The 25,345-nt window shown below is 35.8% G+C and overlaps 1 protein-coding gene across 1 annotated transcript in view; it reads right to left on the reverse strand.

The window, feature by feature from the left end:
- The window catches only part of LOC115971322 (decapping nuclease DXO homolog, chloroplastic-like), a 51,419-nt gene that overhangs the window by 10,555 nt on the left and 15,519 nt on the right, over positions 1 to 25,345 (reverse strand). The window contains exon 2 of the mRNA XM_031091183.1: positions 17,413 to 17,593. Coding sequence (XP_030947043.1) covers positions 17,413 to 17,593 — 181 coding nt within the window. The remainder of the gene's footprint in view (positions 1 to 17,412; positions 17,594 to 25,345) is intronic.

Raw genomic sequence — 25,345 nt, forward strand, 5'->3', positions numbered from 1 at the left:
GACAAGTTAATGGTAGTTGGTGTTCTATTGGATGATGAGGAGCTGCTCCATGCAACAATCAAAGGTCTTCCAAAGGAATTCAGTGCTTTCAGATCTACAATTTGGACTAGGAGCACAAAATTAGGGTTTGATGAATTGGCTTCTATGCTATATGCAAAAGAAGAATCATTAAATGAAGGTATGGTGATTAAAGATCCTACCTTTGCTATGGTTGCTAAAACAACATCCAGGCCTAACAATAATGGTGGTTACAACAACTCCTACAATCAATCCTCTATTAGAGGTTGAGGTAGAGGCAATAGCAATAGAGGTAGAGGCAGAGGTCCTACTCCTAATCAGTTTTCACAATATTCATCAAACCAAGCTCCAGGCACAAGGTCAGAGAGACCTACTTGTCAGATTTGTGGTAAAGTAGGTCACTTAGCTATAGACTATTGTGGACACAATAGGGAGTTGCCACCTAGCTTTTGCAGTGGTCTAGAAATCATATATATATAGCGTCCTCTCGAGGAAGGATTTTTTTTTTTTTTTATCTTACTACCAGATATATGGGTTCGGCGATTAAATACGGTTTTGGGAAGGTGCTAGGCACCCAAAACTGCCTAACTTTAAGGTTGGTCTCCTCTCATTGTGTCTTATGTCCTAACCTTATTAAAGACACACTCAATATTGCATTCTAACTCACACATACACTAGCATACATCTAAGCATACAACATGACATCAATCATCCCAAAAATCTAATCATATCAACCTAGCATTCATCTAGCATCATACCATATCCTAGGCATAAACATATAAACATTCAATCAAGGTAGAAACACAAGCATATAAAGATCCAAGCAAACATGTGATTACGAACAACTTATCCAAACAAGCATGTTTATATCTATCATCAAACAAACATCATGCATGTTCATGTGAATGCATGACTTACCTCACTTACCTTGCTGCATCTCAGCACCTATGGCATTAGTGCATGAACATGTGGATGCGTGTTCATGGCATCAAAATGAAGCAACAAACAAATAACCAAACAATGAAATAGAAGACCAAAGCCACAAATATATATATATATATATATATATATTTATAAAAGGATCTAAAACAGAAGCATCTTTTTACAAGGAAACAAGAAACATAATCAAATAAACTAGGGTTAGGGTTTCTGGGTAGACTCATGCGCACGCATAAACAAGCCTGCGTGCACAGGCAGGATTATGTGCACGTGGAATCCTCTCCAAAAACCCTAGCAACACAGCAAAAAGAGCAGGGCTTCAAAACAATAAATCTAACGTCCTAACATGCTTTTAAAATGTAAAACTACATAAACCTAAACTACAGAGACATATTAAAACATATAACAAGCAAAGAAACAAGATTATTAAAACGTAAAACTACATAAACCTAAACTACAGAGACATATTAAAACATATAACAAGCAAAGAAACAAAATTAAAGGAAAGATTAAAATAGAAAAGAGAGAAAAGAGTTGAGAACTTAATACCTTAAAGTAAAAGCTCCTAAGCTTGATTTTTGATCGTTCCCCTCAGTCAAATCTATTCACAACTCAATAAAAGTGATTAGTAATATTAAACTCAAAGATCAAGGCCAGATAAGGCCTTAATCAAAAGAAAATTGACTTGAGTATGTTTTGTGAAAAACTCCCTTTTTGATTCACTATTTCTAGTGAATCTTAGTGTTTTCCCTTCAAGATTTCTGTGTCTTTTGAAAAGATACCATGTATAGCTATTTATATTGTGAAAATGGGGATTTGGAATGGCTTCTAGATGATGTGGGATTCTTTCCAAACCTTAGGATTTAATGTAGTAAACTTGTCTTTCATAGTTTCTGGAACCCTACATGCGCGCACAGGATCGAGCTTGTGTGTGCATGATCTCACCTGCGCACACAGGCTGATTCCTAGATGTGCATGCTGAGGATTTCTTTGGCTTTACTTTTTCAAAAATAGATTTATTTGCTCATTAAAAGTTATATTTTCTATTTTAACATTTCTCAAGTTAATTTAACATCTAATCGAGCCCTAAACCAACTTTGAGTCTTAGAATTCAATATTATTAGGAAATGAGGACCCGAGTTGTAAAGAGCACAAAATGCGGTGTCTACAATTGCTACCATTGGATGGATTATGCCTATCAAGGCAAGCATCCTCCTACAAAATTGGCAACAATGGCTACCTCATCAAATGCTATAATTGCACAAGAGTAGCCCTGGCTTGCAGACAATGCAACCACTGACCATGTCACCTCTAGCTTAAATCATCTCAACTTTCCCAAGTCCTATAATGGACAGGATCATCTCATATTTGGTAATGGACAAAACTTACCAATCACACACCTAGGTAATACTCTTATTCCCTCTTCTAATTTAGCCATTCATCTCAAAAATGTGTTAAGAGTTCCCTCTATGGCATCTAATCTTGCATTAGTTCATAAAATCTGTCATGACGACAATTGTTGGCGCTACTTTGATGAAAACATCTTGCCTATCCAGGCTTTGGCCATGGGGACAGTGCTCTACAAGGGCAAGAGTGAAGGCGGAGTGTATCCAATTTACCCTCACAAAGCATTTAAGCTTCTTCTTCCTCATAAACTTTGTAATTCAGTTTTCACAACTCCTCTTAGCTGGCTTCTATGGTACAGCGGACTTGGGCATCTCAATCACTAAGTTCTTAGTTTTCTTTTTCCATATAAAAGTCTTTCTTTTAATAAGTGTGCAAACCTTGTTAATTCTTGTACACATTGTCTTCATGGCAAAATGCATAAGCTTCCTTTTGCAAATTCTAAGTTTGTTGCACATTCTCCCTTTGAACTTGTACATACTGATTTGTGGGGTCCTACACCTCTAGATTCAATAAATGGTTTCAAGTATTATGTGATTTTTGTTGATCATTTTACACGTTTTACTTGGTTATATCTGCTTGTCAATAAATTTGAGGTTTACTCCAAATTTCTCATGTTCAAAGCTATGGTTAAGAATCAATTCTCAACTACTATCAAAAGCTTGAGGTCTGATGGTGGGGGAGAATACACTTCTAAAGTCTTTGAATCATACCTTGCCTTTAATGGCATTTTTCATCAAATTTTCTGTGCATATACCTCTCAACAAAATGGCCTAGTAGAGAGAAAACATAGACACTTGATAGAAACCAACATCACACTCATTTCACAAGCTTCTTTACCCTCTCAATACTGGTCTTTTGTTGTCCAAATTGTTGTGAGTCTCGTTATTCTCCTTCCCATTGATACTCTTGGTTTCCTATCACCCTGGTTCAAACTATATGCTCAACATCCAGATTTAACACACCTCAAAGTGTTTGGTTGTGCTTGCTATCCATACCTCAGACCTTACACACATCACAAACATGAACACAGAACCAAAGAATGTCTCTTTCTTGGTTATTCCACTATTTCTAAAGGTTATTTGTGTCTTAACCTGCATACTAATCATTTTTACACTTCTAGGCATTGTGGGGAGGTGTCATGCACATAGGGGAACTGAGTTATCCATTGGTTCATGCATTCCAAGCAAATATATGAATTAAGGGAATCTTCGGGATCCTCCTTTCACTAGAAATCACTCCCCTACCGACCAAACTACTTCTCCCTTACTATCCACTCGGGATCCCACGGGCTTGGACCATGGGTTATAAAGATAATACCTGATTTTGCTGGATTTTTTAATGGTTTTTTGCTGGAAATCTAAACATACACCTTGGTTTTCCCATATATTAGCCAAGGTTCTCTTCTCAAGGTTTCAAAAGGATACATCGAGATCCTAGGGCCTTGATATTAATTCTTCTTGCTGCATATCCTTTGGCCCGACCGAAATCCTTCTTCTTTATTATTATTATTTCTTTCTTTTTCCTTCTTTTTGGGACTTTGGGCCTTCATGGTCCTTCTTAACTTCATGAATTGGGTCTTCTTTTATTAAGGCCCATGGTCTTTCCTTACTTTTCATGGAATGGGCTATCATGTAAAATTTTGGTCCTCAACAACAATTTATGTAAAAAAGAATTTGGTTTTTCAAAATAAATTATGATATTTCCTAGAGTGTGGGTTGCTTGACAATGATATGATATTCATAAAAGAGACCATGTACAAAAAAGTAAACAATCAAACTTTAATATATATATATATATATATATATATATATATCTCAAATTGAAATAGAGTGCCAACCACAATTGATAATAGATTATAAAATTCATTTTCATGATTGTAAATTTCTTATATATTTTTATTCTTTGTCAAATAAGTTATCCAATAAGTCATTTGTAATTTTGTTTTATATTTTGGGATGTTGATATTACGTAGAAATAAAACTTGTGTATTTGTTTTACTTATCTTTGTATTATTTTGTTTTAGATAACAATGTTAGGATTTTTATCATTTTAAAATTATTGAATAAGTAGTAATAAGTTTAACTGAGTTCATTCTTGATATAAGTGGTGAATTCGAAGTAATGCATTTTACATCAAGTAATTTGTTGCATGACTTTTTAAATGGCAAATACATGTTGTTTTCTTTGTTTAAAAAAAAAAATTCATGTGAAAAATACAGGTCAACCCGACCCAAGCCAACCCGCAACCCGATTGACTCGAACCTGTTTTTAACTCGCTTAAAATGACCCGTATTTGACCCGCAACCTATTTAACCTGACCCACCCATTTTGTCATGTCTAGTTGTAAGTGGGTATACAAGCTGAAATTGAACAGTGATGGCACTATTACTAGATATAAAGTAAGGTTAGTTGCAAAGGGGTTTTATCAGCAAGCTGGCATTGATCATACTAAAACTTTTAGTTTGGTTGTTAAACCAACTTCAGTCAGATTGGTATTAGCTATTGCTATCAGGTTCAAATGACCTCTTCGACAATTGGATGTGTCCAATGCATTCCTTCATGGATTTCTCAAGGGGGAAGTTTATATGCAGCAACCTCCAGGCTATGCTGATCAAAAATTTCCTAATCAAATCTGCATATTACACAAATCCATATATGGTCTCAAACAAGCCCCTAAAGCTTGGTTTGATTGTTTTACATCTTAGCTTCTTCACCTTGGCTTCATTGCTTCTTTAGCAGACTCTTCCCTTTTCATTTATCATAATTCTCACACAACCATCTACCTTCTGCTCTATGTTGATGATATCATTATCACAAGTAATGATCCTCCTCAAATTTCCCATCTCATTACTGCTCTTAGTACTGCATTTGAGTTAAAGGACCTAGGTGCTCTCTCCTACTTCCTTGGTATCCAAATTGTTCCCACTAAGTTTGGCCTAACATTGTGTCAGTCCAAATATGCTTCTGATATTCTCCATAGATTTCACATGGAGAATGTTAAACCCACTAAAACTCCTTGTTGTTCATCCACTAGACTGACTGCTTCCACACATGCCTCCTTGTTTGATCCATTTGAGTACAGAAGTATGGTAGGGGCACTACAATACTTGACCTTTACTCATCCTAATTTGGTTTTTAGTGTTCTTCAGCTATGCCAATTCACGCAAAAGCCAACCACAACACACTTAGAAGCTGCTAAACGGGTTCTTCAATATGTCAGAGGGACCTTGCATCATGGTATCCATTTCTCTCCAAGCCCTCTCACCCTATTAGCTTTCTCCAATGCTAATTGGGCTGGGGACCCTTCTGACAGAAAGTCATTGTTGAGAATTTTACCAAATCAAGGAGTAATAATGAAAGAACAAAATGAATACAGTAAACAAACTGAAAATATGATTGACTTGGAGGCACAATTGAATGTTATCCTTAGACAATATTTGTCCCCATACGCAAGTTGCTAAAGGATTTCTACAAATTTGTCCACTGGATACAATCAAGTTTTTTGGGTTCTACAAATAGTAATTTTGGAGAATACCCACGAGATTTCTTGTGTTTTTTAAGTGAACATTAACCTTTATTTATATCCATAGGGTTATAACCCTTCAAAAGGTACGTATGGAGAGTTACAATGCCTCATAAAACCATTTACAAGATTTAAAACATTTCCCAACGTTCAAAACGGTTACCACAAATTCTGCAGAAAGTTCTGCAAAAAAAGTTTTTATGAGGCTCGATTGATCGGGAGGAATCAAGCATCAATCAAAGGCTCTTTTCGATCAATCGAACATGAATCGAGCATCAATTGAGTTTAGTAGAAGCTTCAAATCAATTTTCTTAATCGATTTGATCAATCGAGAAGCCTTTCTCACTACTTCAATCGATCGATCTGAAGTCTCGATTGATTGAACATCCTGAAACTTGAATTTTCACAAAGAAAGTTCTAGATCTCAAAATTCCATTTTATTCATTTTACAAATGAATACTCTCCAATCTTATATCATTATTACAACCTATCCTTGTGTGTGTACATATATATATATATATATATAATAGTCCACTACTGGATTGTTGGTTTTTCTTGGTTATAATCCTGTTTTGTGGTCCTCCAAGAAGCAATCTACTGTCTCTCATTCTTCCACTACTGCAGAATTGGCTTGGCTTCGTACATTGTTCATGGAGCTTCATTTGTTTCTTCATCACATCCCAATCCTTTGGTGTGATAACATATTTGCCATTGCTTTAGCTTCCAATCCTGTTTTTCACTCCAGAATGAAACACATCGAGGTTGACTATCATTATGTTAGAGAGAAGGTGCTTCGCCATGATTTGGGTGTCAAATTTATCTTTGGCAAAGATAACTACACTAATATCTTCATCAAGCCTTTGCCAAGTCCTCATTTCTTTGTACAAAGGTTTTAATTCAACAGGCAACGGCTAGTGTCAGAATGGTGCCGTTTCTCTTGAGTAATCAAGCCACGTGTACATTAGTGTAAAACACAAAACGGTGTCGTCCCTGGAAGCCAGAAAACAGATGGAATTAGGCAAGAAATTCAATTTTCCTCTCTTCGCTGTTGAGCTCAACTGCCTCCGATTTTCATGGATCAATTCCGTGAATTATGGAGATGTAATTATTCAGTTACTAATTGATCTTGTATATAAACAGAAGAACTGTAATCAGAAGTAATTAAGCAAGCATTTTTCATAGAAATCTTTCTAAAATTCTCTCTCTCTCTCTCCTCACTATTCTTCTCTGCGTTTTCTCAATCTGCTTGTTTCACAATTGTTATTGCTTGAGGGCTTTATATAGCTTTTCTTTAAGGAAAAGGTCCAGGTTGAGGAAGGAGGCCTACTCATATCATTCTGCCAACGGCCACGCCTGCCTCTACTGTGGTTGTTAGGATTGCTTTCAATAGGCAGCATTGCCAAAAGGGATTGCAATGAGTTCACCCGGAAAATACAGATCACAAAATTTAGAGAGTGTAAGAGAGGGGAAGGAAAGTGACAAGGCCTTGCCTCTCAAATCCATTAAGGAAAAAAATGACATTGATCACTTTGCGTTCAGTAAGATCAAGTTAATTGGCAATATGTAGCCACGTATAAGATTTCTATAAGCAAATGCAAGGAAGAAATACTCCTATTATTGAAGAGGAGCTATACGATAGTCGTTCAGTACAATCAGTATAATAAACTACAGGACTCATGTGTTGAGTTTATGTCTAAGAGCAATTTAGTGAGTGGACTCGTGTTTAGTCTTGATTAGTTTAGGTTGCTATTCTGTTATCCTCATCAGATAGCTGTTAGGCACAGCTGGCCCAAGATTGTTTGAGGTGTAAGGCGAGAATTTTATTATAAGAGCCTTTTTACATCTAAGTATTATTTAAATAATATTTATTTATTTTTATTTAATTTCAAATCTATTATTAAATCTTACTTGTTTATATAATTAATTCATCCAAAGTGAGCTAATGATAATTACTATATAGGTTTTACAAACTAACATTTCACCGATAAAAGAAAAGTTATTCAAACATTTATTTTATTATATTATTTAATTAACACTGATTATATTCCTGTCACATCAGTTTGTAAATTTTCTTTTTCTAAAATTTGTATTAGCTTTAGTATTTTTCATACACTTAATGGTGATTGTGTTGTATTTCTATTAATTTATTTTTTTTTAGATAAAATGCTAAACTTATTACAAGTATTACTTTAAAAAGCTTATAAACTGATGTGGCAATAAAGTGACACTTCAACAAAAAAATAAATGAGTATCGAATTATTTCATTAATGACATATCAATTTGTAGAACTTATGTAATAAAACTTGTAATATACTACCATAAATCCAATATTTTAGGTATTTTTAAGATTAGAAAAAAAAATATATATATACACCTAACTCACACTTTTTCTTTAATTTAAAAAAAAAAAAAAAATTTACTGCCCCATTTTTGGGGCCTTAGGCCATGGCGTAAATGGCCTAAGCCTAGGGCCGGCCTGCTGTTACGAAGTTTTTTTTTTTTTTTTTTGATACGGAAAGTTTGTTATATTCGTTTTATTATTTCCTGCCAAGCTGATCTGTTGCTATATATACTAAACAGAGTATTGTAATTTATTTATTTTTAAGTTTAATGAAATTTGAGTTTATTCTCCAAGATGTTTTCCCTAATTTTGATATTTATCGTGTGTTGAAGAACACAGTCAGTCACACATTCCAAAAAGGCAATACCATTGTTCTCCAAAGATGATTTTGAAACTAACTTCTACTTTTGTAACCATCCTCCAATGTCTGGAATATGTCAACTTAATAATAATATTCACAAGGGTCTTTAAAGTGAAATGGATGAATAATTAAAAGACTTTACTAGCTGAGTAGTCTTTAAAATAGCATTATATAGTTCGCACTAGAATATTTCAAAAACATATGGATAAAATTCAGCAAAAAAAAAAAAAAAAAAAATCTTATGGATAAAACTAACCAACCCTCCTTTAGTCACGCCCAATTCAGAGCTCCAAGTACCCAATCTTATCACAAAATGTTCCAGTTAGTATGTTGCAGCAAGACAATCACAACTGTTACTAAAACTAGCTTATTTGCACACTGTTTGGGCCCAGGGATTTGATTAGGTGAGTTGGTGATTTTATTTATTTATTTATTTTTAATTTTATGCGAGATAAGACTTAAGAGGACACAGCACCGAGTGGGACTTAATTACTGGGCTGATCAGCTATTGCGATTGGGCTTAGGGATCTCATGTTAAAAGAAAGAAGAAAACCGGAGAATAGGGTTAATTGGGCAAGTTGTTCTGAGTTGACTTGAGCCTAGGAATTAGAAAATTAAGCGTAGAAGAGGCCTGGGCACAATCAGAACATATGGGTTAGTTCAGCATCGATTGGATGGACCTTAACTACAGCCCTCAAATCCAGAAGATGTTTTTTCCATCCTCTTTCTAATTTTTTCTTTGTTTTCCCTGGTATAGAGAGAAGCAATTAAAGTAATAAACCATAAATAACAGTTACAACGATAATAATAAAAAAATTAAAAAAAAAATCCAGATGGGCAAATACTTTTTTTTTTTTTTAGAATTAACAAAAGCAAGGAAAATTCTGCCAAATAACATAATTTGAGGAAAAATTTAGGAAAAAAACATCATGTCAAACTTATTTTGGAACTCAAATTTAACAAACTTAAGTTTTAAAAAAGTGCTAAATAACTAAATAAGTTTGCCAAATGAGTTTCTCTTAAAATTTTCCTAAAGTTATCTTATTCGGCAAAAAAGGCCCGAGAGCAAATACAAATGTATTGAAAATGTTCTAAAAAGAGAAGAAAAGCAAAGGAAATATATGAGAGTGGAACAAGGGAGGGAATTAAAACAAGGAAAGACTAGAATGGGTGAGACTCATGAGTAGCTGGTGAGTCCATAACTTCAATAGCATCTAGAGCTCCACCCTCTGAACCTGGTTTCTGCGGTTGTTGGTGCCATTCAATAGCTTCAACTTCATGTAAATTGTGCCACCTAGTAACAGTTGCCCTTATTATGATGTTAATCACGGGAATACTAGTAAGCACGTTTTACAGCCAGCATAGAAGGGATGAACAATTGTGTTGAAGGGATCCCATACCCAATTACATCCCACTGGGATTTTAACATGTTTATCGCAAAAAGGAGTGTGTGCCTCAGATCCATGTTGTACATCGTGAACCTTGGCTTCCTTGTGAGTAGTGATTCAACTGCGCGCTGACGCTATTTTTTTTTGGGGGACAAAATGTTACACACAATATTTTATTTTTTGGGTATAATGATACATACAATATTGAAGTATGTATAAATGAGTCTTGTGGTTGGGCGTTAATTTCCACGGATACACGGCTTTGTGGGCCAAGGGAATGAAACTATCGGTGTCTTCATATTAATTTCCTTTCGCATGAAACTATCGGTGTTTTCATAAAGTAATCCCAAGGTTGAAACAGTTAAGATGTTTCAACCAATCCCAAGTTTGAAACATGCTTGAGCCTTGGGATTACTTTCCATACAAATATATATATATATATTTAAACATCCTAAATGTTTCAACCTCCCAACTTTGGATTATACTTTACATGCAAAATATATATTTAAACATCCTAAACGTTTCAACTTTGGATTACTTTATATCCAAAATATTATTTAAACATCCTAAACGTTTAAACTCGGCATCACTTTTGTTCTAGCAGATATTGCTGGTCTTCATTGAATAAAATGTATTATGTTGTTTCTCAAAAAAAAAAAAAAAACTTGGCATCACCTTTCATGCTTAATATTTTCCTTTAATATTGTATGAGAGGAAAAATTTCTTCTCATACAATTAAAAAGTGTAGATCAAAATTGATTCTCAACTTGAGAAGCAATTTTTTATATACACTTTTTCAACCTTGGGATCACTTTCCAACCACAATATTTTCCTTCGATATCCAAAGGAAAGTGGGTAATGTTTTCCTTTGGATCACTTTACGTAAAAAATGATTCAAAGAAAAATGGTCATTCCGGGGTAGGGATGGTTTTTTTTTTTTTTTATTTTTTTTTTATTTTTTTTTTATTATTATTATTTTTTTTAAGGAAAATAGTTATATTGGAAAATGCACAAATAATGATGATTTTTCAAAGAAAGGCTAAAGTCTAAAGTGCAAACACACACCTAAAATTTCAAAGTTTTGATATGCATCCTTAATGTTAGGGTCATATTTTTAAGTAGTTGGCATATTCTTTGACAAAATGCATTTTATTTGTATTTGGGTAATTTTAAGTGGATTCAAGAATATCATGAAGTATGTTCGATAAATTTTACAAGTGGTATTATTGAAGACATAAAGTTTGCACAAAGAAACAAGTCTGAAAAAGCTAAAATCCAGCTGCTTGACACCTAGCTCGATACAAGCTGTTATTGAGAATCAATGAACCTCGATACCTCTCAATCTATCGTGCTTCGCAGATCCAGAATTTCCAAATCAGATTTTTGGCTTATGATGACGTGGCTTTCTAGGTTTTCATTCTTTAACCTACTAGATGATATATAATTATTATTTTATAGTCGTCATCACACACAAAGACTCACATAGAGAATTTATACACTTATGGTGAAGCTATTGCGTTCTTATACACCTTAGGGTTTTGTGACCAAGTTACTTCCTCTTCTACAAATGTGTAGTGAAGAACTTTGTATCCAACAACAAGTTTCAAATTGTTGGGAGTTAAACACTTATTGGGATCTATGCATAGAAAAAAATCTCTACAAAACCAAGACCAATTGAGGATTAGCGTAAGGATTCTACTATAAGTAGGTACTTTGGGACTATAAGTAGGTACTTTGGGATAGACCAAGAGAGTAAGATTCATTGTACTTGTAATCTTTTGATTTTGAGTAGTGGATTCTTAGGAGTGGTGACTTGAAAATCAACCAGTGGGGTTTTTTTCCTTATGAAGGTTTTCCCCATTAGTCAACAAATCACTATGTCAAATTTACTTTCTACTGTACTCTAGATTATTTAGTGATTTGTTCGTGCCTCCATGATTTTGCATGTAATTTGACCTAATTAATCAACATGGGTAATTGAATTAATTTATTGGGGTCAATTTATAACTCAACAAGTGGTATCAAAGTAAGCACACTCTGATTAGGTTTAACAATCTTGAGATCACCCCATTGTTGTCTTAGCAAAAATTGGAGCCTCCCATATTATTGATTTTGTGTCCTCTAGTGCTCCTCGCCCCAGTTGGCTGGCCTTTTTCATTTTGACTTGTATGAATTGTATTCTAAGTTCTAATAGGCTTTGTCCTAAGTCCTTGTCGATCCCTTAGTTCTAAAGTGATTCAAAGAAAAATAATGATGGTTTTCCAGAAGGGCGAAAGTGCAAACACACATTCTAAATTTTCAAATTTTGGATTTGTGTTCTTAATATTCAAGGTCATTTTGATTGGCAGTCCCTCCATTAGAAAAAGAGATAATGTGTCCAGTAAGTATTATATAAGCTTACCACATGCGTTTACTTGGTCAAATAAAATAAAGACATGTTATTTTTATTATGTCATGTCAATTTATAACCTAAAGAAACTTCAAGTAATTAGAATAGGTTTTTTTTTTTTTTTTTTTTTTTTTTAAATCTAAGAATTATCATAAAATAAAAACAAAATAATTAAAAAAATATACTAACATTTTCTAAACTATCACCATGTGAAATTCAGAAAAATATTTTCAAAAAATTCTCTTATTTCTCTAGTCGGTGCCAAATCTCACTGACTCTATTTTGATGGTCAGTTTCTTCTATCTTGTGGTGAACTTGATCTTTTATGATATACTCTTATTTAAAACATAATTCTTTGTAAATTATGAAATTTAATTTATTTATTAATATATGCTCATAGGAACAACAATTTGAGATGGGATGAGTTTGTGAAAAATATGATCTTATTATATATGTCTTTGTAATATATAAATTTGATAAATTTTGAGAACGCATCGTTATTGTGGAGGGTGAGCTCCCCTTTAGAAGGTACTGTATGCTTTGGGTTCAGGTGTGACCCTCAGGTTTTGTCCTACATCGGGAAACTACGCCTCCCACTTTTGACTTATAAGGGCTGGGCCTAAGTAAACGTGTACCATCGTGTGTTACAATTACGTTTATATTTCTTGTTTATAGAGAAATATAAGATAACATAATTTTTTTTCTTGGCTAACTAGCAAGTACATGATTTTTATTTATTTATTTATTTATTTTATATAAAAAAATTGATTGCACATTTTTCTTTGAATTTACTGAAATGATTATATATGAATAAATTGTTTATGGCAATAAATGTGATAACATATTCCAAGGTTTCTAACAATGTAGTGTTAAGGTTTGTTGTTAGATATATGTTCATGGATAAAGTTTAGTTACTGTAAGGACCAGATTTGAATCTCTAGTCCAACAGATAGATGGACTGAGGTCCAAAAATCCCAAAACAATGAATTTGTAGAGAATGGGTTAAAATACTGGGCTCTAATGAATCAGACAAACACAAAAGTAGATTTAGATGATAGGAAGATGTAAATGGACAGGTTTATAATGAAGAAAATCGTCCTCGGCAAAGTCCGAAGAGATCTATTCTTATATATTTCTTTTAGATTTGATTATAAAGTCAGTTCTTGATGCTACAGTAATTTTCTCTTTGTTTTCCGATCCCCTTCTCCTGTTACCTCTTCCTCCTTTTATACTTCCTTCTCCTCTCATCCTTGTCCTCCACGTGCGTGCCAGATGGCTGGTATTGATACTTGTCCCATCAGCACCTTCCATAAGTCGTGGGCAGTAACTGTAAGACTGATAACTACTGTTCAGGTATCACCCCCACATTAATGCGACCAAAGAGTTAGCTGCAGTGCATTTAATGCGGTGGCAGCAGCTTTCCCCTAAGATATTTTGGGACTCTTCCCTTTCTGATGTCTCTATATTGCTTATCTGTACCAACGGAACTTCCTGGAACATTACTCTGGGCGACAGACCACCTCTTCGGACCTTGGCTTTGGCTAGCCGAGGAGGTATTTATCCTTGGCTCACCCTCTTGAGCCATTATGACCAAAACTAACATTTTTGTTTAATAACGCAGTCTCTTCTAACCAATATTTCCCCTCTTCGGACAACTTGAGTCCTCGGCCTGGGCCACAGGCCCAAAATATAAATAAATAATGAACTCCTGGACTCAATATCTCTACAGTTACAAACTTGGTTATAACTAATTACTACAGTTCCAATCAATATCTTTTTATTGAATGTGAATTTTGGCAAATACATTATTGGATTACATTTTCTTTTTATACTTTCCATGCTTGCAAAATTTTCAAAAGATCAAAGATTAATAGTTGTGTCATTAATTAAATGTTTAAATTTCAAGTTTTTGTAGTTTAAAATTATGCATAAAAAATAAGTTTATTAATCGAATATTAAATAACATATAATTGACACAAAATTTGACATAAGTGTTAATGACATATAGAACATATAATCTAATAATTAAATTTTCAAAATATGTAGTATTGTTAATTTTTTTTTAATAAGAGTTGCAGTCATTGGCTACAACAAAGTTTGTAGCTAAACCTTATCCTAAGTTTATTCATTTAAAATTAGGGTGATCTCAAGATTATTAACAAACTTTTCGAAGGGGAAGCAATCTAAAAGAAAATAAATTTGGATTTATGGTAAGGTATTTTATTTATTTATTTAATATATTGATACCTTATAAGAAAATGTTTTATTCACAAACTCTTATAATTATGTAATTCGGGTAAATTATATGTAATTTGTATACACAACATATAATTTCATATGATACATTTCCAAATGTATCAAATACATTGTTATAGTATATTGTTGACGACAGATTTCATGATATATTTTGCTTGATCTCCTTTTACAGGATTAGTAAATCAATCTTTAGAAATGCTTAAATAAATTAGAAGAAGAGAAGTAGAAAGGAAGAGTCTGAATAATAAACTACACGTCGCATTTGTTAAGATTATGTCTCAGAGCAATTTAGCGAGTGGACACGTGTTTAGTCTTGATTAGTGTAGGTTGCAATTCTGTTATCCACGTCAGATAACTGTCAGGAAGTTTATTATGTCAGTTTCATTATTTCTTGCCAAATTCTATTGCTATATATACTAAACAAAGTATTGAAATTGTTTTTTTTTTTTTTTTAAGTTTAATGCAATTTCAGTTTATTCTCCCAAATCTTTTCTCTAATTTTGATATTTATCTAGTTGAAGAGCACAGTTAGTCACACATTCCAAAAAGGCAAACACCATTGTTCTCGAAAGCTGATTTGAAACTAGCTTCTACTTTTGTCCAATGTCTTATGTCTGGATATGTCATATGTCATCTTAATAATAATATTCACAAGGGGTCTTTAAAATGAAATGGATGAATAATTAAAAATCTTTACTTCAGGTAGCATTTGCAATAACATTATATAACTGATACTAGAATATTTCAAATTTATGGATAAAACCAACTCTTCTTTAGTCATACCCAATTCAAAGCTCCCAGCACCCAATCTTATCACAAAATGTTCCATTAGTATGTTGCAGCAAAACAATCACTACTGCTACTAAAACTAGCTAATTTGCGCAGACTTTGGGCCCAGGATTGATTCCTTGAGCTCGTGATTTTAATTTTATGCGAGATAAAAGGACACAGTACCCAGTGGGACTTAGCTGGGCCGATCAGCTATTGTGATTGGGCTTAGGGATTTGATGTTAAAAAAATAAAATAAAAAACCACGAAGAATAGGGTTAATTGAGGAAGTTGCTGTGACCATTTAACCCAAAAAAAAAAGAAGGTTCTGTGACTTGACTTGAGCCCAGGAATTAGAAAATTAAGCATAGAAGTGGTTGGAGCTCAACAAGGCCTGGCACAATCAGAACATATGGGTTTGTTCAGCATCATTTGGTACCTACATCTTTCTAACTTGAAGTCATGACAAATTACTTGGACTCAATCTTAATAATAATATTCTTTTTTGGTAAACTTCTTAATAATAATATTCACTACAGTCTTTAAGATGAAACGGGTAAACAAATATATAACGATCTGTTTGATTTAGCATTAACGTTTTCTGGAAAATTGTTCATTTTTCAAAGAGTATTTTTTAGAAAACTGTCTTATTTTCCAGTGTTTGGTAACGACCTTGAAAATGTGCTTGAGAATGTTTTCTGGTGTTTGGTATGTAATTTTTTTTACATATTTCTTGTATAATTTAAAACATGTATATTATGTAAACTAACTAATGTAATCATTATAAATAAAAAACCAAGAATGAATTTGGTTTTCATACTAATTAATCTAAAAATTTGACAATAGATACAATCAAAATTAATTAGTTGTTAAATTTCATGATCTGTACCACTCATCTTGCTCATATATATAGACAGTAATGTACGTACACACACATATATATCAACCATTTGTCTACTATGATCAACCACAAGTCTTCAATATTACTCTAAATTATGTATTTACATAATGTATTGCATAATATATCATCACTACATAGTATCTGCCAACAAAAAATGTATTTGCCAACAAATGCAATTCTCCTAAACAATTATCATTCATTATATAACAATATTATTAGTCCACGGTAAAGATTGTCCCATGTAAAAGCAATTTAGAGCAATATAGGTACTATGTTTAAAATTTTCATCTTTTACTTCTTTCATTCTTTCTTCTTCTTCTTCTATTATTTATTTTATTTTATTTTTTGCACTTTATTTACGAAAAAGAAGTAACTTCTACCTGGAATCCATCAAATTGAAAATTTCTTAGAGAAAAAAGAAAATCGAGCTTGAAATTCAAAGCAAAGAATTGGGATTTTGGTAGAGAGGAATGAAATAATTATCGCTGAAAATTTGTTCTCCTTTGCAAGTCGCCAAAAAATTATATTTCTCACGGCTATAGACAAAAATAATATTTATAGGAGATGCAACGCATGAGAGAAATATTGTTTTCCAAATTTTTTTTTTTGAAAAACAGCTTATAGAAAATAAGCCTTATTTTTATTAGAGTTTTCCGTTAACCAAAGATAGTTTTCCATTGACCAGTTTTTTTTTATGCTACCAAACATTGGAAAATATGGAAAACTATCTTTACAGAAGGTTTTTCAGCGAAACAAACAGAGCGTAAGGCTTTACTTCACTAATGTAGCTAGTATTAGGCATATCATTATATAACTCTCACCAAATATTTCATACTTTATGTATCAAACTGACCAAGCTTCTTTAGTCAAAATCGAATTCAAAGCTCCAAACACCCAATTTTATCATAAAATGTTCCATTAGTATATTGTAGCAAAATAATCACAACAGCTACTAAAACTAGCACAATAAATAATGTAAAACAAGCAAATATTAGAGACAGAAGAACCAACAAGATCATAGAGAAGCAGTCATAGAAACAAAAACCCAGATGGGGGGAACGCTTCAAAACCAAAAGTAAAACCAGAAAATACAAAAAACCCATGAAAGAAAAGTAACCAGGAAGGAATAGAGAAAGGACTAATCGCAGTGGTTTTGCAGTAATCTTCATTATCAGAGCCAAACAGATCTCTATCGTCTTCTTGGTAGCCATGAAAGTCTCTACTGTTAATCTCTACCTCTTCATCGCCATTCTCCTCTACTCCTATTACTTCTTGTTCTTGCTCTTTTCCACTGCTCACGCTCCTACTGGGGCTGCTTGAAGCGGAGGACGATGACGATGATGCTGCCGATGAAGAGGCGGTGGTGGAGCCAGGAATTTATATTTGGGGGGGCCAATTGGCCAAACATAAAATTAGACAATTAATTATTTCTGTGTATATATTAATTATATCCATACTAACAGTAATATACATACAATTTAATAATCAAAACCCAAAAGTGTATTATTTCTGAATTACCAACTCCTAAACTTGTCCATGAACCTAGATTTTTCAAATTAAATTATCACCCATTAAATATAATGACTAAAATTTTAAAAAATACTAATAATTTAAAGATTTTTAAATAAAAGACAAACAATCATTCAAATTTCAATATATATAAAAAATAGCTATAACTAGAACCAAATACATGTTATATTATTTTATATATAAATAAAATGATAAAAATAATATATTTTAATCATATACATTTATGATGTTATGATACATTGATTATTTTAATATTTTAAGAACAAATAAAAATATGAGAAAGTGAGAGTAGCCTACAGACCTACACACCTGCTTTTGCAGGAAGTATTTTAACCACACACATGGAGGAAAATGATTTTAACCACACAGCCAATAATAACTTGCCACTTAAGATTTATTATAAAAATATTATGAATATAACATTTCTTTATTAAAATAACTCTACTATATATATACTAATTTTTTCAAATATTTGGGGAGGGGGGGGGGGCACGGCCCCTTGGGTCCCAATGTGGCTCCGCCACTGTGAAGAGGAGGAGGAAGAAGAGGACGACAATGATGATGGCGATGATCAGTGGGCCCCACCGTCTTGTCGTTGGTTTTCGTGGTCTTCTCCGAAGATATCTACGTCTTGTTCTGAGAAATCCATGGTGTTTTTTTTGATCAATTTTGTGGGTCTGTCTGTGGTGGTAGCTTGAAATTTTGATGGGTGGGAGGGTGAGTTGGTGGAACGTGACTCGGCTTGATTCGGTGAGTTGCGAGGTTTTTAATTTTTATGGGAGGTAAGAGGACACGGTAGCACTGAGTTGGACTTAATTGGGCCGATCTATTTTGATTGGGCCCGTGGATTTTATGTGAATAGGCTTAATTGGGAAACTTTTTATGAGCCCAAGAATGAAAATTAAACCGTATAATTGGTTGGAGCTCAACAAGGCCTGGCACAATCAGATCATATGGGTTTGTTCAGCATCTTTTAGATGGACCTTAAATACAGCCCTCAAATCCAAAAGATGTTGTTAAATCCTTTGAAAACTGTAGTCATGACAAATTACATAATCTTTTTTCCTTTTTTCCCATCCTCTTTCCAACTTTTTTTTTCTTGGTATAGAGAAGCAAATAAAACCATACATCAGTTCGCTAACAATCTTACACGTACACTATATTATAAAATTCATTACATAACATCAAGACAATACACTTTATTTTTTGGTTGTTGAGAAAAGACAAAACAATACACAAATACATTGAAAATGTTCTAAAAAAGAAAAGAAAAAGAAATACTACATTGAAAATGGAACAAGGGAGGGCAAACAAGTAGAGAATAGTTTGAGAGAGACCCATGAGCCATGAGCTGGCTAGACCACCATAACTTCAATAGCATCTGCATCTAAAACTTCATCATCAGAATCGGGCTCTTGCCATTGTTGGTTCCATTCAATAGCTTCAATTTCATGTTGAGGTTCTGAGTTGTGCCAATGACGGGAATAGTAGTAAGAACATTTTGCAGCCAGGACAGAAAGCACCCAAGCACATATAGAAGCCAAGAAGACCAAAACGAGGTCATTATAATGATTGGGTAAGTATACCAAAAGAGAGCTTGTGGGAATACAATGGAGACTACTAATGAAATTGTGAGACAGGGATCAAATTTTCCCAGTCTTACAATTATGTGGCTTGTATCGACTGAACAAGCAATGGGCACTTTTATGCAGGTGAAGGGAAAGAGCAGGAAGAGAAGAGAGAATAAAAGTCTCCGTGGAAGTGGGATGAGCAATTGTGTTGAAGGGATCCCAAACCCAAGTACTACTTCCTACTTGGGATTTTAAGATGTTTATCGCAAGAAGGAGTGCGTGCCTCAAATCCATGTACATCGTGAAACTTTCTTGATGGAGATGAGGCTTTTCTTTTCTTTTATTCTGTTTTCTTGATGAATAAGAGGGTTATGTTTAGAGGACGCTTTGAGATGAGAGAGAGATATAGATCTAGGGCTTAGAGGAGGCTTTATATATATAAAGAGCAAAGAGTATTTGTATTATATATGGAATGCTATGCATTATATATATATATATATATATATATTTTGGTGAAAAGGAAATTTCATTCAAGAAACTAGCTTGCCTCTAAAACAGAGGGGACAAAACCATCGTACAAGGTTCCAGCCGAATCAAGGCTAAGAAGAAAGGCAACATCAGGAGGAGAACACGTGTTTAGTCTTCATTAATGTAGGTTGCCATTCTGTTATCCACGTCAGATAGCTGTTAGAAAGTTTATTATCTTTTTTTTTTGGGTGAAAAGGAAGCATTATATTAAACTAAACAGAGGAGCAGATCCAAGCCTTTTAGAATACACTCCCTGGCAATCTGCCAAGACAACAGAAACTAAGTCCACAGGCGGACTGGAATGTAAAACAAAATCTAATTGTTGCAGACGACCCAGGTTGGCAAGCCGATCTACACAAGAGTTAGCTTCGCAATAAATGTGCCTAAAAACTACCTGGGGAATATTTGAGGCCAATTGTCTACAGTCATTGAAGAGAGGAGAGAACACTGAGTTGTGAGAGCCCCGGTTGTTCAAAGCATCTACTACAGCTTTAGCGTCTGATTCAACAATGACCCTTAGACACCTTCATTTGATTGCAAAGAACAAGACCATCTCGGAGAGCCCAAGCTTCTGCCATGAAACTGTTAGTCTTCTGAATTTTTCTGGTGAAACCCGCATCCCATTGCCCTTGCTCATCCCTAATCAGTCCACCCCTTCCACCATTCCCCAATAAATCATCAAAAGACCCGTTAGTATTGAGTTTCAGCCAGCCCGATTCAGGCCTTTCCCATTTAATGAGTTTTGTGATCATTTGGTGGTTGCATTTTGGATTGTTAATGCAAAGGAAAAACTCAGTGGCTTGCATCTTGATCAACTTGTAGATATTTGGATTGGGACTCTTGTTGTTAAAAACCACTTGATTTCGCTGCTTCCAAATCAGCCAAACAGCAAAAGAAAAAACAACATTCCAAGGGATTCCATTAGCAATGGAAGGAGCCTTGAGATTTGCATTTGAAATGAGCCAATCTCTTAGCTCTTGAGAATAAAACTGTTGATTCAATCTTTGCTGGCCTAAGTGTTGCCATACAGATTTCACAATTGTGCAGTCTCGAAGAGCATGACTGATGGTTTCGGGCTTCGTGTGACATAAAGGGCAGATTGTGGGTATGTTCAGCCCTCTTTCTGCCAAGCAGCACCTCACCCCCACACTCTTGTGCATACACTGCCAGAGAAACATTTGGATTTTGGGGAGGGTAGTTAGCTTCCATATCCATGCACCCGAAAAAAGAATAGCTTCTGAAGGCTTGGTGGCTAGAAAATATGCACCTTTAGAGCTAAAATCACCATTGGAGGACCCTTTCCAAGCTAGCTTACCCCTACTTCTAGATGCAATGGGAAGAGGAACCGCTTTAATGCTCTCTTTGATGTCTAAAGGCAAATCAAAAGGAATGGCTGACCAATTCCACCCATGGGGGAGAAAAACATCCTTAACTTTCAGGTTAGTGGATTCTAGAGGGATTGGACCGTGGATGATGGATCTAAGAGGACCCAAATCCGACCAACTGTCCAGCCAGAAGTTTAAATTGCTCTCATGCCCCGGAATCCATTTCATTCCCTCCTTGAACACATGTTCTCCCTTTTTTAAACCTTTCCAAATAGGTGACCCTGGTAACTTGGCTTCATTTCTGGAGTTTATGCGTTGCCTGGTTCCATATTTCAGCTTGAGCACCTTGACCCAAGGTGCATTGTTCTCCGAGTGAAATCTCCAGTTAAGCTTGGCTAAGAGCGCCGTATTTCTTCCTTTAGCTGATTGAAGCCCTAAACCTCCCCTATCTTTTGGGGTGGTGACTTTATCCCAGCCAACCCAATGCATCTTCTTGGAATTTTCAGTGGACCCCCACAGGAAATTCCTGTTTACCCTATCTATGCCCTTTAGAATTTTATCCTGGAGCTGAACATTCTGCATAGCATAAGTGGGAATGGTGGATGAGGAAGCTTGAATCAAGACCCTTCTACCTGCCATGGAGAGTAAATTAGCTTTCCAACCCGCAAGCTTCTTTTTAACTCTATCCAACACAAAGCCAAAATCTTGCCCTCCACTTCCAGAGTGTTTTAAGGGAAAACCTAGATATTTGCCCAGGTTAGGAGTTGACCTAAAACCAAGAATATCAGCTAGATTTTCTCTTAGATCTAAATCAACATTGGGTGAAAAATACACCCGAGATTTTGCTTCACTCACAGTCTGGCCGGATCTTCTACAAAACTCTTGGAGGACCTCATTAATGGTATGGCAATTTCCTATGTCAGCCCTAGCAAAGAGGACTAAGTCATCCGCAAAGAAAATGTGAGAAAAAGCCGGACCACTTCTAGAGGCTTTTACGGGGTGCCATAGCTTATCTGTACATTTTTCTTCAATTAGGTGGCCCAAGTACTCCATGCAAAGAATGAAGAGGTAGGGGGAGAGGGGATCTCCCTGCCTAATACCTCTAGAAGGTAAGAAAGACTCCAGGCAGCCCCCGTTAAAGAGGAGTGAAGTGGACACCGATGTCACACAATTCATAATGAGATCAATAATATTGTCTGGAAAGTTGAAGTGGATGAGCATTTCTCTAATAAAGCCCCATTCAATCTTGTCGTAAGCCTTTTCAAGGTCAATTTTGATGGCCATATGACCTTTTCCCCCTTTGGATCTACCTATGGAATGAATAATCTCTTGAACTATAATGGTGTTGTTCGTTCCCTTTCTTCCCGGGATAAAGGCTGCTTGGTAAGGAGAAATCATGCTATCTAAGTGAGATCTAATCCGGGCCACAATCACCTTAGTAATGATTTTATAAATCGTATTGCAAAGACTTATAAGTTTATAATTCCCTAAGGTTTCCGGACCTTGCATCTTCGGAATGAGAGCAATGAGGGTCTTGTTGAGGTAATCCGGCACTCTTGCACTAGTGAAAGCCCTCTCCACTTCCCTTTTAACTGAATCTCCTGTAATAAGCCAAAATCTTTGGAAAAAACCCGCGTGGAGCCCATCTGGGCCTGGGGCTTTGTAGGGTTTCATAGACCAAAGCGCACTTTTAATTTCCTCAATTGTCACCATGGCACTAAGAGAGCATTTTACCTCTTCTGACATTCGACCATACCACTGAGTGGGTAGAAGAGGGACTTGGCTGGCCGCCATATGTGAGGTGGAATATAAGGAAATAAACCTTCTCCGAAAAAACTCCATGACCTCTCTTTCACCGGTGATCCACTCCCCCATATCATCCTTCACTGAGGCAATGTGGTTTCGTTTCCTTCTAGTTAAGGTGGACAAGTGGTAGAAGGATGTGTTTCGATCTCCTTGTATTATCCAATTAACCCTAGACTTCAGTAGCCAGAGGTCCCTCTCTTGATCTAGGACGTGATCAAGGTCTTGTTGAAGCTGACTTTCAAGAGTAAGAAAGGGGGCATAAGGGTTGTTCGACAATGCCTTTTGAATGCCATAAAGTCTAGCCAAAATCCGTTTCTTCTTATAGTGAATGTTTCCAAAATGGTTCTTATTCCATAATGTAGCCTCCTTGGAAAAAGAGTCTATAGATTCAGCTAAGCCCCTGCTAGTATTCCAAGCCTTAGAAACAATGCTAGGAAAAGATGTGTCCGAAAGCCAGAATTCTTGGAATCTAAATGGTCTGATAAGGGACGCTGTTCTGCCTGGAATGGTCTCGAGCAAAACCGGGCAGTGATCAGAGTGACATTTAGGTAAATGTGTGATTTTTGCCTCCGGATGCAGCATACACCACTCTGGATTCATAAAGAACCTATCAATCCTCTCCAAAATCAAATTGTTAACATCCCTCTTATTGGTCCATGTGTACCTAGGCCTCGAAAAGCCTAAGTCCACCATACTACACCTGTCAAGACATTCCTTAAAAAGGAGAGATCGATTTATACTAACTCCTTTGCCTCCAAATTTATCCTCATCAACCAGAGGCTCATTAAAATCACCGGCCATAACGCACGGCAGATTGTGAAGCTCTGCTACTTTAGTAAGGTTTTCCCATAAAATCTTCCTCTCCTCACTCCTAGGACTAGCATAAATAGTAGACAGAACCCAATTAAGGTTTGAAGAGTGTACCTTAACTTCGACATGAATCTCCTGCTCCGTGTTCGCTAGTCTCTGAATATCCACTTTGTCTGAATTGCACAAAAGCCAAAGTCCACTGGCATATCCAATGGTGTCAGTATGGATAGCCCCGTCAAAAGGCAAGCGGTCAGTAATCTCTCTTGCCCTGTCCCCACCCAGCTTGGTTTCCATAATTATAAAAATAGCCGGATCATGTCTCTGAGCTAGTTCTCGAACATGACTCTGAAAATTTGGTTTCAATGCACCTTTACTGTTCCAGATTATGATATTCATGGGGACAAAAGCTGAAAGGGGTGGGGCACTCATTATGCGGAGGTCGGAGATCCGCCTCCTTTGTCGGATTCCATCCGGTCTTCCTCAACATCACCGTTGACATTCCCCACAGAGTGGTCATCCATGGCAAAGATTCCGATCTCTGCACCATTTTCGTTGACGGGAAAATTAATTTCCAAGCTGCCTTGAGCTTGCGCTTGAAGCTCCCCATAACATGCGTGGGATTTGCCCAAGTCTTCAAGATCACAGCCCCTGGTATCGCGACTGCTTCCTTCTCCATTTGTGTGGCCAATTTCATCTCTTGCAAGGGTCTTGAACTCAAAAGTGGCGCTGGATGATGGTTGGAGAGCATAATCGGAGAGTGTGGTAAGGTTGGTGAAGGATAAAGGTGGGTTTAAGTTTAAGGGGCGTTGTTTTATCTGAGGGGCAGCTATGTTTTTTGGAGAAGTGTCTGGAGTTTTAACTCTAGCTAGGTTCTTCTTGCCTTTGACCGAAACAGGGAAAGGTCTAGAAGATGGGTTTTTTTTATGTGCTAGGATCGGCACCTCAAAGTTTGGTCTAGGGATCAAAGGGCGCCCATCTTTGCTGCTAGCAAGTTGGGCCTTTGTTGCATGGGCATCTCCACTACACATGGAGTGTTCAGGAATGGGCCTACTACTTGCTGGAGATTGGGCTTTAGGCCATTCGTTTTTACTCTTCTCTGTTCGGTCCAAATTGTATCCAAAATGTTGAGGCGTGCCTGCCCACATGTGTTTACTTGTCTCCACCTGGCTGGGACCATATTTTGTACCTTTGTACCCACTCCTTTTCCTGACCACAACCATCCAAGGTCCGTACTCCCCATCAGCCTCCACAATCCCACTAACGCCAGCTGTGGAGTTGTCAGGACAAGGACGTTGGTTCTCATGCAAATCGCGTGCCGAGTCAGGTACAGTTTCTCGTTCATTCTCCACTAGAGTTTCTTGGTCTTTGTTGCGCCGGACTGTGTATGGGCATGCTTCAACCATGTGCCCAATTCTTCCACATGAAAAACACAGCCTATGGACACCTTCATAAGTCACCGGTTGCTCAAATCGCCCAATAAGTATG

This window comes from Quercus lobata, chromosome 12 (genome assembly GCF_001633185.2).
Source record: "Quercus lobata isolate SW786 chromosome 12, ValleyOak3.0 Primary Assembly, whole genome shotgun sequence".
Lineage (NCBI taxonomy): Eukaryota > Viridiplantae > Streptophyta > Magnoliopsida > Fagales > Fagaceae > Quercus > Quercus lobata.